Source organism: Crocodylus siamensis, chromosome 5 (genome assembly GCF_052110815.1).
Source record: "Crocodylus siamensis isolate JL-2025a chromosome 5, ASM5211081v1, whole genome shotgun sequence".
In the NCBI taxonomy this organism is placed as follows: domain Eukaryota; kingdom Metazoa; phylum Chordata; order Crocodylia; family Crocodylidae; genus Crocodylus; species Crocodylus siamensis.
This window is the reverse complement of record NC_143399.1, coordinates 53,759,720-53,777,862: the sequence shown is the minus strand read 5'-3', so window position 1 is coordinate 53,777,862 and position 18,143 is coordinate 53,759,720. Positions and strand designations below refer to the sequence as shown.

Sequence of the window (18,143 nt, the reverse complement as noted above, 5' to 3'; positions counted from 1 at the left end):
TTTAGACTGATCCTGAATGCAGGATCAAGGGCCTCTAATCAGGAACTTTCAGGTTTTTGTCCCAACGGGAACATTAGCACAGCCCAGTCAAAATTCCCAGTCTTGGCTATAGGAAATACCCAATACCTGGTCCCTGGGCCGGCCTGGCTGCGTGAGGGCCAGAGTGCTGTCAGGACCTGGCACAGCTCAGCATGCGGTCCCTGCATACCATGCCGGGTCCTGCAGCCATAGGACCAAGCCAGTCTGGCTACGTGAGGGCCCCAGTGCTGGCACGACCTAGTGCAGTTTGGCGCCCAGTCCCTGCCGACGCAGTCCCTGCAGGCACATGGTCCCTGCTGCAGAAGGTAAGTTATGGGCCCTGTGCGGGGGGTTGTGGCCTTGCAGGGTGCCTGGGACCCTGCTTGGGGGTGAGGGGGGTGCAGCCCTTGAGGGGGCAGCAGTCCATGTGCTGTGGGGGGGGCTGCACCCTGTGGGAGACAGGGGACCCACCCCTCCTGAACAGAGCCCCCAATAGGGTCCCCCCACACCCACAATCCCCCTGCAGTTGCCCCACACCCACCCACATCCCCCTACACCCACCCACACACCCACCTTCCCCCACATCCCTTTCCAGGGAAACCCCACATCCCCTCATCACACACCCATCATATGTGAAGAAAACCAAAAGCACACATTCCCACATATAGATATTTAGAATTAATTTTATTATAACGATAGAGTCACTGCTAGGCTTCCAAATTGCTTTAACATTGTAAAAATATCAATAAAGCATTGCCCAACTGATCAATCCCTCTGTGTGTGTGCACGCGCGTGTGTATACGTACGTACGTCTGTACGTACAGTGGTCTTTTTTTCCAACTGCAGCAGAACAGATTTTTGGGTATTTTAAAAAGTGGATTTGGGATGCTGCTGCAGCGGTCCAGCTGGCATAAGGGATAGTGTCCCCAGGTACCAACTGGCCAGGTCCCAGAAGCTCCTGAGAGCAAATAGCCTTGAGCTGCTTGCTAGGGCAGCTTTTTATACTGTTGGGGACAGCACAGGTGATGGCCCTGGGCTCTAGCTCCCCCTGGCTGCAGATCTGGGAGGAGCCAGGCAGGGTTATTTTGCCCCAAGTGGCACAATTTGCCCCACAACAAAGTGCATGTCCAGGCACATGCACTGAGGCAAAGAGCCTTCAAATTTGCACCGCTTCTATTTGAGCTGCCGCAAGCGCATGTGCCTGCATGTGTGGACGCACCCTGTGAGGCCGTGACTGACATTTACTACACATCTGTCAAAAGTCTACTACAGTGACTAAGGGCATTCACTAGAGTTAACACATTTGAAATAACACTTGATTTACTATGTCCACACTAAGATTGCATTCACTTGTGTATGATACAAAAACTTCTAGGAGATACCCTAATGCAGGAGTTCTCAACCTGGGTGCCATGTACACCAGGCTGCTGTGAGAGCCTTTTAAGGGTGTTTTAGGGTGCCACACAATATTAATGCTGTTAGGTGTGCAAACACCTGCACAGGATTCACAAAGTAAACCTAGGAGATTTCAAATAGGCATCCATAAGTGACAAAAGCATTCTGACTTGCTGCGGGCTTTCTGAGTTCATTGTAACAGGAGAATTGCTCTATTATTCTTCCACCATCAAAAATAAAAAACTGAGAGTTTATATTTTCTGAGGAGTGCCTCGAGTCTAAAAAGGTCGAGGACAACTGCCTTAGTGGCTCTTTGCACTGCAGTCAGCTGAATTGTTCTATAAATTCTTTCCAGCTGACGTGTAGTAGAACTTATCAGTCTGGGGGACAATGCTACAGGAAAGTGTTGAAGCAGAATAGTGTAATACATTGGAGCTACCCTACATCCACATTTGAGTGATTAAGTTAGCAGTTAAGAAGTTGCATTCACTTAAACCTTAACCTACATGCCCTGAAGTGCCAATCAGCTTAAGTAAAAAGCTCAACACTTGAATAAGAGCTTTTGGGTGAGTTTGGGGCAATGTTTGTCAGTAAAGACAAGCTCCAAGGCTTCCATGAGATACTGCCTCTCACATACAGTGAAGACGACAGACACATGGAGAATTCTTATTTGTGGCAATTTCCTTCAGGCCACGTGTTTTGGATTATTTGCATTTCAGAGGCTTTGTTGTGTGAGGAAACATAAACAGAGAGAGAGAAAGGCTCACAAACTAAACAGACAGTACAGACAGAAGGAGGGAGTGGAAACAGAAGCATACAGAATAAAGTGATTTGTTCAGTCTCACAAAGCAAGGGTATAACAGAGGCAGAAATGTTAACATGGGTCCTCCTAACTCTTGGTTCAGGGCCCTAGACAGTGGCAACAATGACTGCTCCCATCTCACTCCATGCAACTTCTACCCACTCCTCCCCGGAAGACGAAGTCTTGGAAATGAGCATCCGTCTTCCTCTGCTGCTACATCAGGGTGGGGTGGAAAGCAGGCAACTTGTTGTTTGATGAAGAATGAAAAAGGTGGCAAGAATCTGAGCAACAGAAGTGGCCAACTTGCATGATGTGGCCAACTATTTGCACTATAAAGATATTTTAAAGATACATATAGTTCTACATTGTGGTTGAGAAAGAGCCAGAGGCTCAACCTGAAGATTCATTTTGAGTCTTGAAGGGACCTGAATTATCTTCATCTGGTGTCTGAAGCAAGCCCCTCTTGTTTTGAAGAGTTTTTTGACATAACTTTATGAGTAAAACCTCTCGGATTCTTTCTGAGCTGTTTGTGATCTTAGATGGTAGATAAATACCTGGGAGTGTTATTTCTTTGCTTGAACTGCAGCTGGCTGTTACAAAGTTTCAGGACAAAAATTATAAGCACAAAAGGAAAACACTGAACAAAAAGAGGAAGTAAGGATAGACCAGTGGAGACCTAGCTTCAATTTCCTACTCCATCAACAGACTTCCTGTGCAATTTTGGACAAGTCAGTGCCTCTGTGCTTAAACTGTCCATCTATAAAGCCAGGATAAACACTGGCCTAGCACTCCTGGGTGGTGTGAAGATAAATACACTGCAGACTCTGAGGTGCTGAGATACCATGATAATGAGGGTGACAAACTGAGAAAAATACCAGCTGTAAGCATAACTACAGAATCTTCCATTTCTAGTAGTCACAATTGTTCTAAATGAGACAACTCTGTTTAGAAATTAGCCTACTTTGTGCTTAAGATTTACTGAGCCAGGTTTCATAATTTGGAGCTGCTATTAATAACAGAAAGACCATCTGCAAATCATGGTGCTAATTTTCATAATTTGCTTGAAAAATATTAACCTGGTAGGCTTTTTCCCCTCTTTTTGAAGTCCAAGAGCTTAATATAAATGCCTAGATTAGGCTGACAAATTAATAGACAGACACTAAAACCCTTTCCTCACTTTTCTGTTATAAATCACAGTACTTGGCTATTTACTGCACATTAAAAAAAACCTGGTAAGTACAAGTGGTAAAAAAAACCTGGTAAGTACCCTCTCCCCCCCAAGATGAAAAAGGGCATGATGTTTCTTTTGCTTTATGAAGGAACCAACAACTCTACTTATTGGAGATATGACAGTGTTCAAAAATATGCTGAAATTGAGTGTTCAAGGCTCAATTACAACATTTTGCTTTTTTTGTTTACATTATTACAGTGCTTATGGACACACAGCATTAGAGATCAGCTTTGAAAAGATATGATGAATACAGGAAGATGTATTGTTACTATCCTTAGTAGGAGGATTTTAAAGTAATTAGAGACCAACAAGGCATAATAATTATATTATATTCCATCTTTTCTAGAACATCTGTTTTGGTTGGCCCATTAACTCAATTATTTAAAGCATGTAATAAAATAAGCAGTGACCACCACAGTTAAGGATAAAATATAAATTCTATTACCAGCCTCTTTTTCAATTCATCCTAATTTTGCTAAGCAAAATTCATGTGGGGTGTATGACGGATGATTGATCTGTGCTTAGACGTGTTTATTAATATTAAGAAAAAAAATCTGTCAACTGTTTTTCTGTTCTGCATAAGAGACTGTTCCATATGTGCCTAAATCTGGCACTTAAATAATACAGTAGTGGGCATTTAAAGTCTTATATGGCTGTTTCAACCAACAGAAAAGAGTACGATCTACTGGGTGGGAAGAACCACCAACTGGGCATCTACTCTTTGCTTGTTCTTACAAAGGGTGACAAGGGAACCTGTGATATCATGTGACTTCAGCAGGGTTTGAGGCATGACAAAAGGGCTGCTGAGACAGAAACATGACACATTTTAAGCTTACTGACCAACAGAAGAAAGCAAGCAAGCTGGACACTGAAGCAGTTACCAGAACAGAGTTTGAAGTTTCTGGATGACTTCTTTGCCAACTTTCTCTTCCTAAATAACCAAAAAAGGCACTTCTGCCTGAGGGAACAGCTGTTTGCTTGTAGCAAAACTGGACAAAACTGGGTTACATTTGAAATATTTTGCTTAATTTCTCTTTATGCAGCAATTAAGCTCTTCCCAAACCAAAATCTTAAAAGGCAGGTCACAATTTACATTCCCAACAGCAGCAAAACCTTGCTAACTCTTTCTTCTTCAACTCATAGAACAGAACACAGCTTTTTTGCCTCAGTTTCATGCAGAAAAAGCCCTCCTCTACAACAAGAATCTATTTCTATAAGCACTTTCTTACAGCTCTCTCCCATGGATTCCTGGCTGGATGTGCACAACCCTGAATGGTGCCCATGTTATATTGCAACCCACTCCAAAAATTCTTGCCATTACCACCATTAATAATGGAGCTGCCCTGCACAGAGGTTTTAAGCCAATACGTTATCTAATACTGGTAAAAGCTCAGTCTAGGTGCCACGTGCTTGGCATGCTGGAGGCAAAGACCACCTTATTTAAGCCAGCACATTGCACATTGATGCATATGCAGTATAGCAATACCAGTTGTAGCTATGGCACTACTACTAGTGCTACTAATTTAATCTTGTATAGTAATTTTTTTTCTAGATCTTCATATGAAAAAAGCTAGAAAAAACTGAGGCACCAGCATAAACTGAGTGTCATTCTTACTACAGCGTGGTGGTTTAGGTGGTATGAACAACAGTATCCTACTATTTTAATGGTGGAGCTGCATGCCAACACAAGACCAAACATGAGAGGATTGCTGAAGACAGATTTCAAGACAAAAGCTACTGCAATGGTGGTGAGAACACCTGTATGCTATTTGCCAGCACCTTTGCTTGTGGGTGGATAAGCATGCTGGAGAGGTGCTAAGAGGCTGCATGGCCACATCAAACTAACGTATAAAATGATTCAGAAACTCATGTTTTAAAAATCCAAGACAAAAAGCCAAACAAACTGCTACAGAATAAGGCTCAACTGCCACAACCAAGTAAGATTTCATTGCTTTTGCATCACAATCTTTATAGTAGGCAAGAGATAATGGGGTTGTATCTTCCAAGTTATAGCTGAATTTTTATGCTCCTTACTAACAGGCCACAGTAAGGGACTCCACAGCATGGGAAAGGAAAGGGAGTGAGAAATCTATATCCGAGTCTTCAGATTAGCAATGAGGGGCAAAGTATTATATACCACATGCCCGCAAATCAAACTTACCCTCAAGGGAAGGACAGCACCATCCATCTGAATATTATCTAGGCCTCTACAGGCTTTCCACCTAAGACAGTGAGCATGCAAGAGGGATGCAGAAATAGAAATTAAGCATAGTTCCCAGGACTAATCTCCTTTCACATCATGTTCCTGAGAAGGCAGTAAGCAGAAGTTAAAAGATAACTGGTAAAAGGCTGGCTTCCAGGAACCTAACAAAGCAGACCTTTTAAAACTAAGGAACTTTGCACTTAGAACTTGCATAGCTCTTCACATCGCCATCTAATATTCAGATCCTCCCCTTGTCAAAACAGGTAAATGTGTCCTAAAATAGATTAGAACATTCAGTTGAGTGAAACTCAAACACCATCTGTCCTGGGAGAATATTCATGAGCCATCCAAGAACCTAGAAATACAGTATGTCTCTAAATGTAGCATTAGAGGTATGGGTAAGTGAAAAAAGCCACATGGAATCCTTAACAAAGGAAAAAAAACTGCCTGTAACCTGGTTGTGCAAGAATGCAGTGCTTCATAGTGTCCTGTTACCCTTCAATTTATACCATCACATATAGAGGAGATAGGGGATATTGCAAAAGAATAACATGATTCACCATAACAGATCTGAGACTTGGTCTGTCTGTTTCCTACACTGCCTCTGGTACCAGCCACATCCTGAGGCTTTGAAAGAAAGTGAAACAACAATAATGCATCTAAGTAACTGTGCAATGCTGTATATAGTGGACAAATTATGCCCTGAAACAGACTTGATTACATTATTTTATCTTGCATAGATAAAATTATATTAGTACTCATAAAACTGATCTGCCCTTTTATAAATCTAACCAGAGCATTTATTTCCATGATCTGACAAATTCAAAGATAAAATTAAAAAAGGTAGGTATGGGTGGGTTTCCTGCAAGTACAATACCCAAAACTTTCTACATCCGAGTACATTGTTTTGTGATCAATTCATCTCCTCTGTAACAAATACAAAAATTGGGCAAGAGCAATAACAAATATATTCCATTGCATTGCTTTGCTTTGTCTTGGTATAGCCAATGTTGCCACCATAACGTAATGACTTTTCCCTTGTCTCTTTTCTCTTTCACCTCATTAACCCATCCTCTTCCTTCTCTCACTGCCTCCCAATCACTCTTTCAAATTTTCACTCTACTTCAAAATGGATCCCAAATGCTCTCCTCCAGCCACTCCCACCTTGTTCAATCTACAGGCAGTCCTTGGACTTGCAACACAACTGGTTCCTGAAAACCGCGTCTTAAGTTGAAACATAACTTGGAACTGATTTTCCCATAGGAAACGATGTTATAAATGGAGGATTGGTTCCTAAACCAAGGCCCAATACCCTATTTTCACCAAAAATAACCCAGAATTTTGTACTCAATCAATTATAGATGAGTAATATAGCTACATTAATGTATTTATATTGTAAATAGCAATCATATTGATTTGAAGGACTTCTCTGAGGTGACTTTGCTGGACTTTTTAAAGGGTTCTTGGCTGGAGTCTTCTCAGGAGTCTTGGCTGCAGGTTTTTCTGGAGCCTTGTCTACTTTCTAAAAGAAAGCGTCAGAGGAAGCTTGGACAGATGTTCTCCAGAGAGACAGGCAACACAGTGAACTTGTTTGCTGACATGGTGTTGCAGTGGATCAAGCGTTGTAAAGTCAAAACTGACATCAGAAAGTTGAAACAGGGTGTCAATTTATAAACTTCGTAAGTGTGAAACATTGCAACTCGAAACGTAAATTAAGGACTGCCTGTAATCTGGCCTGAGATTAAGTTCAACTTCCAAGAGACTACAAAGATGCTCTCTCCTCTGCCTTTGGCTGGACCAGATACATTTACCATTTTTCTTACTTTCAGCTGTCCAAAACATTTAACAGGTTTTGCACAGCTAGCAGGTGGCAGTGAATTACGAGCCCTGGAAGTACTACAGCACTTGTCTGTGCAATGAAGCACCTGTAGTAGTTGCATGGACCCCCTCTATGCAAGGGCTCACTTTACTAAGATTCATTGTTGTATTTGACCTCCTGTGGTAAAATCTTGCCTTGTTAGCTGTTGTCATAGACTGGTTGTGACACCTCTTTGATACGGAACTGAATGCTTTCCTTTTGGTCTTTGCTGAAGAAATAATTCTACAGATGCATACAGGAATCTGTTACAGATTAACAAAATGAATGTTTAGCAGTAAATTAAAAACTTTTGCAATTTCAGACCCAACTTGCATCAAGAGGCAACAGGTCAGGATGAGGATGAGAGCATAGGTTTCACTATCAACATACAGCTCTAGAAATTGAGGGAATTCCATTAGGCAGTTTAATCAATGCCATCTTTAGGCACAATTTTATACATTATTATATATAAAGAAAATAGCTCAAGAATTAAGGTGTCATGGATATAAACTGCAACACACTCACAATCCTGGAAATCAAAATACTCCACTGATTCAGAGAACAGGTGCAGTGCAGATGGCAGCAAGTCCAGGTAACCCCATCTGAAGGGCCCACCTCTAGCGGTGAGAGGACAGCCTGGGTTTTTGTATGCATTCTGACCCTAATTCAAAGCATTTAAGGAGTTTTTAAGGGACAGTGAATTTCATATCACCTAAATATGCACTAAGTGCTTTGCTCAAGAGGACAAGATTGCAGAACTTCAGCTCCAAAAGATTATCTAAGGCCAGTTAGTAGCATCATTTCAGAGACCTGCTGCTATGGTGCTCCAATGTGGCTGTAGCTGTTACACAGGATTTCATCTATGTGGCATCATTGGCGACACCATGTGCATTCCCTGAGATTGACCGTGCACCCCCCTGGAAATGTCAGCCACGAAACCAGAAGCGTTGGTGGAAGTGCCAGTGGAAGACTCAGAAGGTTCCAGTAGCCCATGTGTGGCATGGAAAATGTCCCAAGAGAAACACTGCTGGTAAGCAATTATTGCTCTTAACAAGTTTGCTCTGCAAATGTGAGGTGGCTATCTGTATAAATTCAAATACTGAAGTCAGAATGCTAGATAAGTTAAATGTTACAGGATAGTGAAGTACAGCATGAGTGGAAAAATCCCCAACATGAAGGTCTGACTTTTGGAAGAAATTCTGCTAAGATTATATATTTAATCTGTATAATCTTACTTAAAGTCTGCAGCTGGAAATAAACCTAGCCTCATCAGACAGCCTGAAGAAGTCAAGCTCCTCCCACTTTCTTTAACAGCATGATAGCTTTACCACTGCAACGTGACATTCTTAATTCTGCACAAATAATTGCTATAACCACAATAGGAGAGAAGCCTGCCATTCTAAATAGTAGTGCATCTATCTATTTTAAGGATATCAGATCCAAGCAGCTTGTAATGCAATGCCAAACCACCTTGTTCAGCTGTTGGCAGCATGTTTACACTGAGGACCAAAGTGATTCAGTTTGGGTCAGAGGAAGCCTCTGTCAAATCTCTGTGCAGCAGCATGGGAAAGCGACTTCTGCCAAAAAACCACTACTGAATGTCACCACAGCCCCATATCAGTGGGCCAGATCAAATGGCTTTCTAGGCTGGATCCTGCCCACAGGTCATACATAGGTTGCCAACACATGACTTTGTTTATGGGGAAAATACCATATTTGGACAGGTCTGGAAGCCTTTAGTCCATTTACGTAACATTGTATACAAAGTTGAAAAAAACAACACTGACATTATCATACTTAACTGACCAGTATGGTATAGTTTTTATCTTTTAATGTGGCATTACTCTGACAGAATTCTGACTTGTAAACAATTTCCCACCCACCCAAACAGATGTTTACATACGACCTACAAAATCTGCCATTTCCACCCCAATCTTCAGAGGAGGTCAATGAATGTTGCCACTTCCCGTTTTATTATATCTTCAAAATCATGTTCCCTAGAGGGCTTTGGTTTGACATTTTACTGGTGTTCCAGAATGCTCAAGGAGGATGGGGCAGTATTTTGTCTACAGAGCAGGAGGTTGTTAGCAAATTTGTCAATTACATTCCAAGATGTAACAGAGGAAATCTGGGAATTCTGAGTAAATATTTGCATTTGAACTCCCCTACACTGTGTGCAATTGAAGACCATCATAGCACATGCTGGTGCCAGGGTAAAAATTCTCATAAAACTTAAACTTACAAAAGAATTTCAAGTATGCCAGAACTTGTCTCTTAGTTGGTTCTACTCCATGTAGGTCATCATGATTTCACTTTCTTTATTTTTCCCTAAGCTTATGACAAGAATAAAAAACTGCCAATTAAAATTTCAACAACACTGATGGTGTGGAAGCCAGGAAGAAAGATCCTGCAACACTCACCACCGAACACATCTCCATTCTGGTAGTTCTTCCCCTTCTGAGCTTCCTCTTCGTTTTGAACAGTAGAAACATGCTTGGCTGATGCACAGCCCATAGCTTCATTCAGTCAGCTCCAGCTGGACTGAACCACAAATCATTTCTACAGACGCACGCACATAGTTTAAAAAATAATCCACTTTCTTGATTGGTTGTCAAGATGCTTTTACCTGCAGACAGAAAACAGGAGAGAGAAAAAACATTTAAATGTGCACGCTAACAGAAAGACATCATTACAAACCTGTGCTTGTTGGTCATCAAGAAAACACCGCTGAGCGACTTTGCAAAAGACATTCAGGAAAACTCTGTGCTGTATATATTTTTGTTTTCCTGAAACTTATTTGAGAAACATTTGATATTTGCTCCACTTATTACTTCTGCCCATCACACTGGTTTCTCAGAAATCTTTTTAGTGATTAGAAATTGTTCATTGCAAGCATTAAGCACTGGATCAGACAAGAAAAAAGAACCCAATAAAGGCCTTGTGTTACTACAGGCAAATGATAGCAAATAACATTACTTTTTGTCTATTTGTTTACTACCACTGATATATCTGGAGTTTTGATCACACCCAACAAAAATGCATGCCTGGTTTAGAATAGTTATGATCTAATAAATATACTTTAAAATACAATAACAAAATAATTAAATGTTCTAATATTCAGACAAGAGTGACTTCAAAGCATTAATTGCTGGTAGTCACACAGAGTTAACTTCCAAAATATGGGTGCTTTCTGAGTATGCCTATATCTCACATTTAGGGTTCATCTATACCCAGAAATTGAACTTTTTCTTCAAACCCATTTAAAAGCTAGTGCAAACATATGGATGCTCCTCAAGCCTACTCAGCACAAACTACTCTTAAACTGATATATGACTATCTACATGTAATGTACAATTTTATATCTGAATGGCATAATATTAAACAGATGTAAAATTATGGCAAGTTAAACAGGAGCAGGGCTTTATTATGTTTCAGCTACTACATGGTAAACATGTCTGTACCCACTCACATCCAAGAGAAAATTCAGTGAAAGAGATAAGCATTTACTTACAGTAGAGTCAGAATATGTATGTAGCAGCTGATGCAAAACAGCTGATCTATAGTAAAATCCTATCCCCTTTTAACTTGCTGCAATTTGCTCAACTGTCCATAGCCTTAGTCAAATTGATACAGCTTTGCACATAGACAAAGTTTTACCTGCTCCAAATGGTAGCACACACAAATATTCACTACATTTACTTAACATGCCTATGTGGATATTAAAATGTGGGAGGATAGCATTTCAACATTGCATAATTTTATGTACTGAGTGAATTGTGTTTCGTAGTCCATCACTTCTTGACTATTTAACTTGAGTGGTTGCAGCCCATATTGCCTTGTGTAAAACATGATGAAGTTTATCTATGAAGGTAGGGCCAATATAAATGCAAAATGCGATCTCAAATTCCATTACAGTTCAAAACCTGGAGATTGCATTAGACTCTGTTGGGAAGTTGCAACTAAAATCCAGACTGCATCATTTCTCCCACAGCTTGAAAATTTCACTGACAAGTTATCTTTTCTGATCTACAAGTGCTAGGTCAGGATTTTAAATTCTAAACAATCTCCCCTCTTGAATAAGCAGATTAATCTTCTGTCCAAGAATTGAGCCAGGGTGGAAAAATACTAGTGCTGCCAACCCCACCTTCTTCCATAGGCAACCTTCTTTCTGAGTTTAATGGCTTAGGATCTTCATTCAGTAAAGCAGCCAAGCACGTGCTCAAGTCCCCTCCTCAGTGTCCATTTCCCTCTCCCTCCCAAACTTCCCTTTTATTGCGCTCCCTATACTCCCCTATATATAATCTGCCATTCTTTCTCTTTCCTTCTCTTTCACAAACACACATTTTTCTCTTCCTTCTACTACTATCTACACACCTCCAGGATTGGAAATGTCATCAGATACCTAATAGCCAGAGAACTACTAGCCACAGATAATGACAGTGGGCCTACTGTACAGAGGATATATTACTTCAGGCCTCCTTAAGTTCCATAGGTATTACCAGGGACCTTTCCACTACCTCCCAGCCATCAGCCTCTCTCCCAATTTTGTCAGTCCATTCAACAGAAGTACGGCCAAGTATAACAGGGAACCCCTGCCCATGTTACTGGTGAGGCCAGAGAGGTTAGAAAATTAAAGGTAGCAGTACAGGTGGGCTGCGCCAGGTACTAATGCGGCTAATAGATTAATAAGCGACCAGCCACACACAGGATGCAGCAGGTTTGGTTGGAAGTAGGCTGGGTTAGGGGATTTAAACCCAGCCCAAAGCTAAACCAAGTCAACTGGAGCATGTAGTGTGCATGTGCTGTAGGTGCAGACAGGCATGTAAGTTACGTAGGGAACCTGTCTAGGAGGTTTCCTCTTCCAGTTTAGGCCTGCAGGCTGTTCTGACAGAGAGAGACTTCTTATTTCTTCTGTGAAGCACTTAGCTTGCACCTTTTGGTTTATTGTTTTGATTTGATTTGGACTTTTGAACTGAAGGACTGGGTTGCAGCTATAAGGGTAAAGGAGGATGCAGAAAGGGGTCCTGGATGCACCCCTCTGTTTTGGTGTAAGGCCTAAAAGACAACTCCAAGCTGTGGGGGAGAACCTGGCACACGGAAATGGAACTCTAAAAAGGTGCGAGATTGTCACTGAGTCTGGACCTAAAGCCCAGAAGCTGAGGTTTTTTACTAGTGGGCCATGGTGGGTGTGCCCAGGCAGAAAAAGGGGCCAAGGTTTTAACAGCTGGAGCCCCTACAAGCCCTCAGAAACCTACAACAACAACCTCGTGAAAGGGAGAGCCCTGAATGAATGTGCAGCGGCAGAAGCACCCAAGTAGGGCAATGGGTCTGATGGACCTGGCCAGGTGGTCCGCAGAGATGCTACTGGTCTTAGGACTCACTTCTACTTCCTAAATAGTATCAAAATTGTAGCAGACTAGTAACAGAAGCATAGGCAGGCCGGAAGAAGGTAGTGGCAGAGCAGCATGGGCTCTACATACCTTAACACAGATGGAATTTGATGCAAAGGGAGCAGTTATTCAAATATTTGTACACATTTGTTCCAAGTTTGCATACAAAACAGCACCACTTTAACTGTAAGTAATTACAGTTATGCTGCTACAATATTTTTAATTTTGGTCATCTTAATTGTTCTTACATTCCTGCGACAGAGTGAGAGACACTGTTGATAGTGTTAGAGTGACACTGTAGCCATGATGGCCCAGGAATACGCGAGAGGCAAGGGTATTTCTGGACTGCATCTTTTACTGGACCAACTGCATAATAGGAACAGAGCGTGACAAGCTTTTGAACGCTATGACCTGAAGAAGAATATCTTGCATTCAAAAGCTTGTCTAACTCTATCCCAGTTATGCAACTGATCCAATAAAAGATACTACCCAAAGACATCCTTCCTTCAGTCACTGGTGATAACATTTTATACTGCATTTCTCTCTCTTAACACACCATAAAAGGTGCCACCCTTCCTGCATATAACACAAGAGGTTTCATAAAGCAGTGGCTCCCAAACCATGGTCCATGGACTGCATCTTCCTCTCCTTTCAATTAATATTTTGATTGTAAGAACATGAGGTGATCCCTGAGAAATTTTGAGGGTTTGTCAGTGGTCTAAAAAGTTTGGAAAGCACCAATTTAAAGCAATAAATCCAGTTTGCTTATCCAGGATGCAAATCAAGGAACCAGGAGCTGCAAGTGATGAATGGAAGGTAGCTGAGACTGAAAAGGGTGAGTGGGATACCAATAGGATGCAGCTTCCTTGTTTTCCACAGCTTGCAATTGTTAGCAAAGCTATTTTGTGTAGTAATTTCCTAACTTTTCAAGTAACTAAACACCACAGTGGTTCTTGCACATACATGTATAATAGATGCATCTCCATGAAAAGAAATATGGACATAGATTATTCTCTGTGTGACCTCTGGCATAGGTCATGTTTCTCACGTCTCTGAGCAATTGCTTACTTCCCTTCCTGAATCCCCACAAAACTTTCTCCTTCCTATTGCTCTGCATGCCCTCTTCTCCCATTTATAGCCTTGTTTTCCCAACATTTCCCAATTCCATAAAAGCCCCTTAGTAGCTCTGCACTCCCCATTCAGCTTTTAAGAATGGATTCTATATGTATTACCATTTCTAAGTACACCTAATGATGCATGGACACTGATAAGCTCCACGGATTAAATGTCAATGGTTTAATAGATGGAGTCTGGTGGAAAGTACAGATGTTGGGAGTTCATGGGCTCAAGTGGTTGATTTTGAGGAATACTGGGGCTGTGGAAAATGGAGCTGTAAGAGAACAAAGCAGGGTTTCAGCTGGATAGGATGGAAGTGAAAGAGGAACTCACCACTGTCAAATATTTCAACATCTATTTAAAATCCAGTTACCCCTTTAGATGGCACAATTATTGTGGGTTTCCTCTTTAAAGAAAGAACAAATAAAAGTTCTAGTACACAATTTTAACAGTATTAAATACCGTAGATTATCTTGCATTTTCACTAGCAGGAGCAATTCATCTGCACCGCTGATCACACTAATTTTTTAAAGATTTTAAATAGCTACATTTTAACTTTTATAAGCAAAGCAGTTTGGAAATGGAGACACAGGGAAAAAAATGAAGAAATTGTGAAGAGTGGTGGCATATGCATCATTACAAAAAAATATTACATTCCATAAACATTCACATACATTTAGCATACTGAGCAATTGATTTTCTATAGGATATTTTGTTGTACCTTTTATATTTTTAATTTAATACTGTTGTACCCTTATACTCTTGCATAAGAATATTGTTGTACCCTTATACTCTTGCATAAGGGTACAACACTTAGGTTCTTGATAGACTTCCCACAAGGGTTTCTGGGAAGAGTCTGACGTGCTCTGTTAAATCTGCTTCAATGTCTTGCTTAGGTTGTGTTCCCTGTAAAGCCGTAGAATCTGGCAGGTCCAAGAGTTTAGGAGTAGATCATAGTTACAGGGGTTTTGAGACTTGCAATAGAGTTATCTCTTCTTCTAGAGGAAGTGAACTAACCAGGATGGAGATTGTTTCTTTTGTTTAAGCCACCACCAGCCCTGGCTTCAGTCCAGAGGGGACCTTGAGGCTCCCTAAGGGAGAGTTCACATTTGAGATTCTCAATGGGGAGGTTTAGGGTTAACTCAGAAGTTTCTCTCTAAAGATCCAAAGAGGGGGATATCTGTAAATTTTACTACCATGACAGATAACATCCCTGTCAGAAGCTTTGGGAAACATTTAGCATTCAGAAATCTACTCACAGATTAGGTGGATGCACTCGGACAAAATGCATGTTAACTGCGTTTGCTCAATGAAGTCACCTTAAAGCAACAGAAAACTCTTCTTAATGTTCATACAGACAAGGTAACATGTCAAAAGCCATGTTAGGTGACTATGATTTAGCATAGGGAAAATGTTGGAGGGTAAAAACCACCAGACCAGTGAATAGCTTCCAATGTGTTAACCTTCCCCTTAAACATTTAGAGAGATCTTCAGTCATGTTAAATTCTCTCAATCGTGCTAACATAATTACAGAACTACTACTTACACTTCTATTTCTGTGATTCTTTGAGATGTTGAAGCCAATGTGGAACCTGCTGTATACAGACATGTGCCTCATGCTGATTAGGGAGAACCCTTTTAAATAGGTACAGTAGGGCCATCCGTGCAGCCAGAACTGCTTCCTCCTCCTACACAAAGGCACAGAGGAAGAAGTGGCCTTGACTCTTGGCTAGTTTTCCCATGGTTTGAAGGCAACAGCTGCCAAGGACTTGGAAAGCAAGCATGACTGAAAATGGTATAAGTGATTTGAACAGATCAGAAACCGGTTCAAAACTGTAAACAACAGAAGCTCAGTGCACAAAGTGCTTTCCAAATGGCTGAAACCAGTTTAAGATAAATTTGTATAGTTGTAGTATCCGACTTTAGGTTAAATCAGTTTATTGAATTTCTGTCCCAGATCCCCTCCAGATTCAAGTTAACTTTCAGTCTCCCAGTATCCCAGGATGCTTTATACCTCCCCTGCAAAGCCCCCCTCACAGAGTGGGTGGGCTAGCCTTGGCCAAAGCTGTCTGCTCCAGCCAAGCAGGGAGACATGCTCTAGTGCCCCCCTGGCTTCTGGTCTGGGCCACTGCAGGCATATGGCTGGATTTCCAGAATCAAAAGTCAATGTCTGTTCACTTGCTTATCAGTTCAATCTATACAGCTTAGACTAAGCTGTGAAGACTGAATCAGTTCAGTTTTGGGTTTTTTGACTATCTGTACTTAGCTGAGGAGCCCAGTCAAGGGATCCACACTGACTACATCATCTTGAAGGAACATAGGTACTGTAAAACACCATTTTTCATACTTTGAGTATACACCCATGTGGACTGCATGGTGTATACTGGATGATGGGAATCAGCATTATAAACTCTATTCATCAAACAAGTAAAACACACAAACCTGGCATCTTGCCATGAAATCAAGGCATACTATACCACAGAAATGAGTGAGTTGTTCTGTGTTGTTACCTTGTGGGCTCCAGATATCAGAACATTCCTAAAATGGGCAGAAGGCACTGCTTGAGCCCAGGTGGAACAAACTTTGACTGTTAGAAGGAAAGGTTTGCTAGTCTCCTTATAGCAGATGGAAATATAACACAGAGTCTCTAAGTGCATCACCTGTGACAAAAGGACTAAGGGTTTTTGGAGGGAAGCATGCAGACACAAGGAGGCAAGAAGCGACAGCCAGAAAGGCTTAGTCCTCTCACCAAACTGAAGCAAGACTCTGGAGACATCCAGAGCAAGCAATTTCTTTGTCCCCTGCTGAAGATGTCCTAATGATTCTTGTAGATTTAATGTTATGTGGTTTTATTATTGTAGCATCTAGGGCAGAGGCTCTCAAACTGTGGTCCACAGACCACTACTGGTCCACGAGCTCCATTCAGGTGGTCTGGAGAAAGGCTGCAGAACAACTGAGAATATCTGTACTTGTAAGTTAAGACTACTGATATTAAAATATGAGTTGTGTGCTTTGATTTGTAAAACAAAAAGAAGTTTAAAGTGGTCCGCCGAGAACCTCAGCAATTTTCAAGTGGTCCGTGAAAAAAAAAGTTTGAGAACCATTGATCTAGGGCATTTACAGGCATGCTCCAGGAGCAGTGATTGGGATGGTGCTTTAATTAGAGCAGCTCTCTGAGCTGCCCAGAACTTCATGTGTATCAGTGTCACCGTGCTGAAAAACTGGGGAGGATTTGGGGGGGGGAGGGGCATTTTAACTAATGCTAATCAAACAAGCTTTAGTTAAAGCACCCCCACTGCTATTTTTCAGTGCAGGAACACTGATACATGTGAGGCTGGAATCTGCTGGAGCGTGGTAGACTTGATTAATTGAGTCTGCTCTGATGTGCTGTAATTAAAGTGCACCAGAGCAGCCTCCCTGCACATGTATAAGCACCCCTAGCTGTGGGCCAGAACTCATTATGCAAGGTAAAGTACAAGCAAAGAACAAAAAGATGGTTGCAGTGGACTGAAGCTGTTCTCAAGTGTTCACCTTTAGAGGTACTGACAGGTACTTCCTCCAGTTACTTCTTGGAATAATTTGTATCATGGAAGTGTGTTCATTTGTGGTTAGCCTAAATGGCAATGGCAGTGAACTAGTTCTAGGCTGCTAGAAAGCCATCAGACTTCCCAATTCCTTACAGGTCTGAGTTAATGACCTTTGAGGAAAGTCTGGGGGGTGCAACTAAAACTATATCTTTGACAATCCTGGATATTGTTGTGCTGTAGGAAGGGGGAAAACAATAAAGCTCCACATCAGAAAATGCCAACAATTAGTCAATGGCCAACAACCTTTAAGTTCAGGAAGGTAACAGCCTTATCATCCATGAACCAGACCATTGGTGGATAAGTGGTACCAAACAAGGGAATCCCAATGAGGAAGGCAGAATACCTCTAGCAGGAAGAGAACTACAGCAGTTCTTCCTTCTGCATTTTGATAGCAACCTTTTTAACGAGTCAGCCCATGGACAAAAGCAATCAGTTCATATAGAAAATGTACAGAACTCAAAAGGCTAAAATGTTTTTCTTAAATTAGAGGAAAGGATGGTAAGCCTAATGGTAATTTGTAAATAGAAAGAAAGTTAAAAATAT

At 41.3% G+C, this 18,143-nt stretch overlaps 1 protein-coding gene across 2 annotated transcripts in view; it reads right to left on the bottom strand.

Moving 5' to 3' along the window:
• The window catches only part of C5H1orf21 (chromosome 5 C1orf21 homolog), a 221,154-nt gene that overhangs the window by 133,724 nt on the left and 69,287 nt on the right, over positions 1–18,143 (bottom strand). For both annotated transcript variants that reach the window (XM_090048257.1, XM_090048258.1), the window contains exon 2: positions 9,928–10,133. In XM_090048257.1, the coding sequence (XP_089904383.1) occupies positions 9,928–10,021 (94 nt within the window). In that variant the 5' untranslated portion in view covers positions 10,022–10,133. The remainder of the gene's footprint in view (positions 1–9,927; positions 10,134–18,143) is intronic.